The 5,382-nt window shown below is 48.3% G+C and overlaps 1 protein-coding gene across 1 annotated transcript; it reads left to right on the top strand.

The window, feature by feature from the left end:
- The first annotated feature begins 1,674 nt into the window (after positions 1 to 1,674).
- Positions 1,675 to 2,278, top strand: CSUI_008449 (toxoplasma gondii family a protein). Its single transcript, XM_068068582.1, has one exon. It carries the CDS (start codon positions 1,696 to 1,698, stop codon positions 2,089 to 2,091), a length of 396 nt encoding a protein of 131 aa, XP_067919442.1. The 5' UTR covers positions 1,675 to 1,695; the 3' UTR covers positions 2,092 to 2,278.
- The last annotated feature ends 3,104 nt before the right edge of the window (positions 2,279 to 5,382 follow it).

Genomic DNA, 5,382 nt, shown 5'->3' with positions numbered 1-5,382 from the left:
GCACGAGATTAGCACGACTGAGTGCCGCAGTATCTCCATCCCATTCCTCAGTTGTTTATTAGCAGGAGTGTGTCCCTGGCAGCAAAGCACGCTGCCAACGTCGGAGAGGAACTACAGCCCCCCTACGGAGAAGAGGTAGCTGTCCACGAAGAGCTCTCTAGGAGAATGCTGGAAGATCGTGCGCAAGTGTCTCCCATCCCATTTTTCAGTTCACTCCGATGACTCCGGGAGTTCTCGACAGGAGTCCAGGAGTCTCCAACAACTCTAATTAGGATTTCTGTAGCGGAGTCGATCGCGACGAACGCACAGCCCGTTGTACCGGAGAGGACACATAACTGCAGTGTAGAGCTCCTTAGCGGGAGTCCGGAGTTTTTTACCTAGTGTAAGGATTCGAGTGTTGGGTGCACTACGTCATGATGTGGTGCCAGCGGGGGGTGGAAGGAAAGAGCGAAATCACGCTCACTTCGTGATTTATGCTTGGCATATGCCACGATCTTTCACGCTTCTTTCACACGTCTTCGCTTCCTGTTTCGGTGTACGGCAGGCTTTCCGGATTGACCTCTCACGGGAATTGGGTAATTCTTTTATCGAGATGCGCGTCGTGCATTCGTCTTCTTACCAAGGAAGATGGGAGCCCGAACGGGCAAAACTTCTCACTGAGACGCCGCGTTCCCATGAATCCTTATAAAATAGAAGTGCTTCAGATCCAAGAATACCTTTGCCGATCGCATATAGAACCCTACTGATTTCTCTTCTCTCGCTGACTCTAGCTATAAGAAATTCACCGCTAGTTCGAAGGTTCCACCGGGTTTTGTCGTGTTCGTCTCAGTCGCACTGAGTGTAGCATTCTATGTTTGTTTCTTTCTTTCACAATGGTGAATGATGTCTTTCCGAACTGCCTTCTTTTGAAGACACGTGGTGGATAGGGGGCCCCGCATTGGGAAAGGACACCCCCTTTTCGAAGAACAAGACACGCCGACTCTTCGTGTTGAAGACGCTTGCGTTTTCGTTTGGGCCATCACTCAAGAAGTTCTGTACCAGACTCGGAGATATCACTCTCTTCGTCAGAAAGCACGACCAGGATCAACGTTTCACATTTCGAGTAGAGTTTTTACCTCCTCAAAATGCAGTTCTTAGTGTCCTAGTATTTCACCTCCTTGCGTCATTCAGTCGACTGAATCTGTATTTGGCACGAAAGACGGGCTCCCCTGAAAGCAGCGGTGATGTGTGCGGGATACCTCTTTCTGTTTCTGCAGATGTCCTCCTATTGTGGCTTCAGGCAAGCTGTCTAGATTCATTCCCGGGGGTAGCGCGATACTTCTTTCCTCGGGCATAAGTGTCAATCATTCTTATTCGTCTTATCAACAGCTCTTCTACTCACACCTCATCAAGATGAAGAGACAGTACTCTGGCGTGCCCCCCAGTCGTTCTCAGCAGCATCATGTTTCTCCTGACTCCCTCAAAGGTTTTCTGTTTCTTTGTTTGTTCCTCTGTCTCCTTCCTTCCTTCCCCGCTGCACCCGCCGAAGCTGGTCCCTCACCGCCAGCGGAAGGGGACCTCGTAGCAGATTTCTACTATAGTGTAGATGCAAATGGTGTTACGGAGTCCGTTACAGAACACATCTGGCTTGCCGCTGGGCAGACTTTTGCTCTCGCAAGCAAAGCAACTGGTCAACTCAAGTTCAATCCTACGGACATGAAGGCAGAAGCTTATGCTTACGAAAAACCTGACTGCAAGTTAGACAAAGTTGTAAAATACACAGCTCTCTTCCCCGAAGCCGATGCAAGTGCCTTGTGGACAGAACCGGCAGTGCTAAGGGAGGAAGCCAAAGGAGAATATAAAAAGCTCTACAAGTTTCAAAATCCTGTCGCGGACCGTTTACCATCGTCACTGACCGAGTTTTGTCTTCTAGTTTCGACTACGCCCGGGACTCCCGCTGGCCGGCATGTCCGGATGAATGGCCAGGCAGGACAAGCAGAAGTTCCTACAGTCACACTTGTTTTCCATTCGAGCGCCGTCTCTCGCGGGGTCGCCTCGAGCCTGCTTGCATCTCTCTCCGCGCTTCTGAGCGCCTTTCTGTTACTCTCTTGAAGAGAGACAGGTAGAAAGTAGCGAGCAGAGTACTTATATCAATAGGAACGGGAAGACATGGAAAGAGGAGAGTTCACAGGAATGGTGCAACCTTCAAAGTCTTTCGCCTCGGTCAATTCCACGATGTCATCACTCAATCGACACTTCCTTCATCTAAGGGAGATCTTTCTCCATGGCAAGATGCTCATCCGTGCGGGTGCTGCGGTGTATACGATAACTGACAGGCAGAGCGCGAGATCTTCAGAGACAGAATGATTCCTTGCAAGCCTTTTCTTTGCAGATCAATCATGACAGACATAAACAGTTCGACCGCGTGCACCAAGAGTCAGCTAGAGCAGCGAAGTCTCCGTACAGAATCCGCAGCACTTTTACTCCTTCCCGATCTGCAACCCTCCGCCTGTTACTGGGAGAAATGAGTCCTTAGGAAAGAAACTTCCTTTCTTTCGAACTCCCTCTCTTCGAATAAAGTACAAGATGAGATCCTAGACTGAAAGGCTGAGCAGTTCGGTCCCCTCGAGTTGAAGAAAAGAAAAAGATCATTCTTCTCAGCCTTTTCCGTCTCCCTTGATCCACGACAGCAAAGTTCTGGACCACGTAAGATACAAAGTTGTCAATTCTGATATACAGGAATAGTCACGTACGCTCACATACGCATATGTGCACCTAAAAAAAGACAGAAGGGGACGGAGGTATCTGAATAGTAAATCAAACATGTATAAAGGTATATGCGTATACATATGTACATGCATATGAATATGTTGTTGTACCTGGGTATGAAAGCTCTTCTGTTTTTTATGAATGCACCTATAGGCACAGATGTGTGTATGGTATATCTCAAGACTACCGCATGTTTTGTCCATTCGCTTTTACCTTTCCCCAAGCACCACCATCTTGTGAAATGCGGGTTCCCCAGACTTCTGATCTCCCTTTAAACTTTCTAATCTTTCTTTCAATGTATTGATGCATGCGGCTGCCGACCTATCTGCTGCTGTTCGCTGTCGGAAGTGATACTACGGGCGGGCCTCTCCTATTCGAACTCCGAAACAGAGAGAGATAGGTGCAGAAAGATAGAAAGGATAGATACAGGACAAAAAAGATACTAAACTCGAGAGGCAGGGACACAGAGAAATTCTCTGCCTTTCTAAATCTTTCTTGTTCTTCTGTTCTTTCTCTCTCCTCTGCATTCCTTTACTTGCAAGAGCGTGTCTGGGAAGAAAATACTTTTCACGCTGTTCTGTTTCTCGATCCTGCCGGAAAAAACCATCACCGCGACCTCCACGCCTCTACAGATGAGAGTGAAAAGTCCGCCATAGAAGCGGCCACAACAGAAATCAACCTCAAGTGAAGCTTGCCATTCTCGCAATCACAAAAAGAAGAGATTCCACAGTGTTGCACAGAAAGGAATTTATTCTCTTGCTATTCTTCTACCGTGTGTAGCCGCCCGTCCATAGTGTGCGTGGTTTTCCTATGTTCTCCTTCTCTCTCTACCAGCAACTCCTCCACTCCCGAGCTGTCTTTCCTCTTCTCCATTCCTTGTTTCTAGCACACTTAGAGAGTGTCCCCGTGTAGAACAGAGCGGACCTATCTGCGATCAGACTCTTCTTCTCGGTCTGCTACTTGCTAATCTTCTGTCCATGCAAACAAATGTAGACAGCGTACAAACAACCCAGCGCAGCAACCGCCAACGCGCTTTCGGACTCTAAAAGATGCTGAGGACTATGGTGCACACGGAAATGCACTAGACCGCTGCTCACCCTCCTGTGCTTTCGCTTTGTATTCCTCTTCTAGTTCTTCTTCTTCACACTTCTCATTTTCTTACCAGGATTTCTGAGTACACCGTTTACTCCTACTCTTCACAGTCTTGAACTCGAGGTGATACTCTCGATGGCCTTGACTTCCGAAAGAAAGAAAAATAGATAACCCGAACGGAAAACAATGCTGAGGAAAGAAATTCTCTTCTTTCGCAAGTCTCCCTGTTTCCCTTTCTCCCTTCTACAGACCGATCCGCCCACAGTACCTCTCTGCCCTTACTAGGCCGGCTAGAGCTCACTTTCCATCATTCGATTCCTTCGCTGAACATTGCTACTCAGCGTCCCCCTCCTCATCAACCCCCGCACTGACGCGTTCACTCCCAACTGAAATAGCCTTCAACGAGAACCCACAGCTGGATAGGAATGCATAGACACACACATATATCCATGCATGGATGTCGTCTAGAAGACGCCGGGCAGATGAATTTATATACTGACGTACGCATACAATTTATATACATCTATATCACTTATATGCATAAGGGAAATTCGTCTTGGTCTGTACAACGCTGACTGGCGTGGCAATGCGGGAGGTGCGATGTGGTGCAGAAAACTTGTGCGGTCGATGGAATGACTTACTCGGGGGAGGAAGAAGATCTCACATTGTTATCGACTAGTTTGCTTCTGTTTTGCTTTCCTTGGTACACCGATGTCTTCTCCTCAACGGCAACCCGTAAAGCACATTCACCACTACCTTACAGGCGTCCGTATGGCACTCCACACATACAAAAAGATACATTGTTCTCTCTTTCATTTTTCTGTGCAAGCATCGTAAACCATACTCATCTACTTTTCTCTCATTAGGAAGGACGACCTTCTTAAACATATGGGGAACAGGAGGTGAATTTACGATCGGTCAGTGTCCTTAGCCGACTAAGTGTGGATTTGATACGTGTATAGACTTGCCCTTGTCTATCCTGTATCGCAAGCTGTGAGTCCGGAAACTCTTCGCGTGGGCGGTTGAAAGCATCTTCAGTAACTGCCCTTGCGTGGTACCAGATTGATTTATCGGCCTGCCCTAGAAGGTACGGTACTGGAGCCGCGCGACAGATCTTAACCTAGCCAGTCCGTCCGAAGACGGTGGAGATCGTTACAAGAGGTCGACCTCTCAGTGAAACTCTACAATGCAGCGTGGGTCGTCTGAGCACGGCATGAAGAAACGAACAGTGCCCACTGGCTGATCGAATAATCTAGCTGGCTCGAAAAGTTAAGTTGCGCTCCTGCCCGGGTTCACCCCGGACCGTGGCTGACAAGGGCGGCTCCACGGGTAATCCCGTTCTGTTCCGATCGCTTTGGATGTGGGGGAGCCTACCCTGTTCCTCCTGACAGTGAAACATTTGAAACAATTGCACGGATGCAAGGAGTGTCGCGGAGAGGGACGAGTCTTGAGGGCCACTAAAAAGAGGTTTTGGTATTCTCGTGGTTGTCACGGACGAAAAAAGAAGAGATGAAGAGGAAAAAACGAATCCCGGTAGTAAGG

This window comes from Cystoisospora suis (assembly GCF_002600585.1).
Source record: "Cystoisospora suis strain Wien I chromosome Unknown contig_4739, whole genome shotgun sequence".
Taxonomy (NCBI): Eukaryota; Apicomplexa; class Conoidasida; order Eucoccidiorida; family Sarcocystidae; genus Cystoisospora; species Cystoisospora suis.
Note: the sequence above shows the minus strand (reverse complement) of the source record. Positions and strands in the feature narration are given on the sequence as shown.

Coding starts and splice junctions, on each gene's coding strand:
- CSUI_008449 (XM_068068582.1), top strand. CDS start 1,696: ATGAAGGCAGAAGCTTATGCTTACGAAAAACCTGACTGCAAGTTAGAC.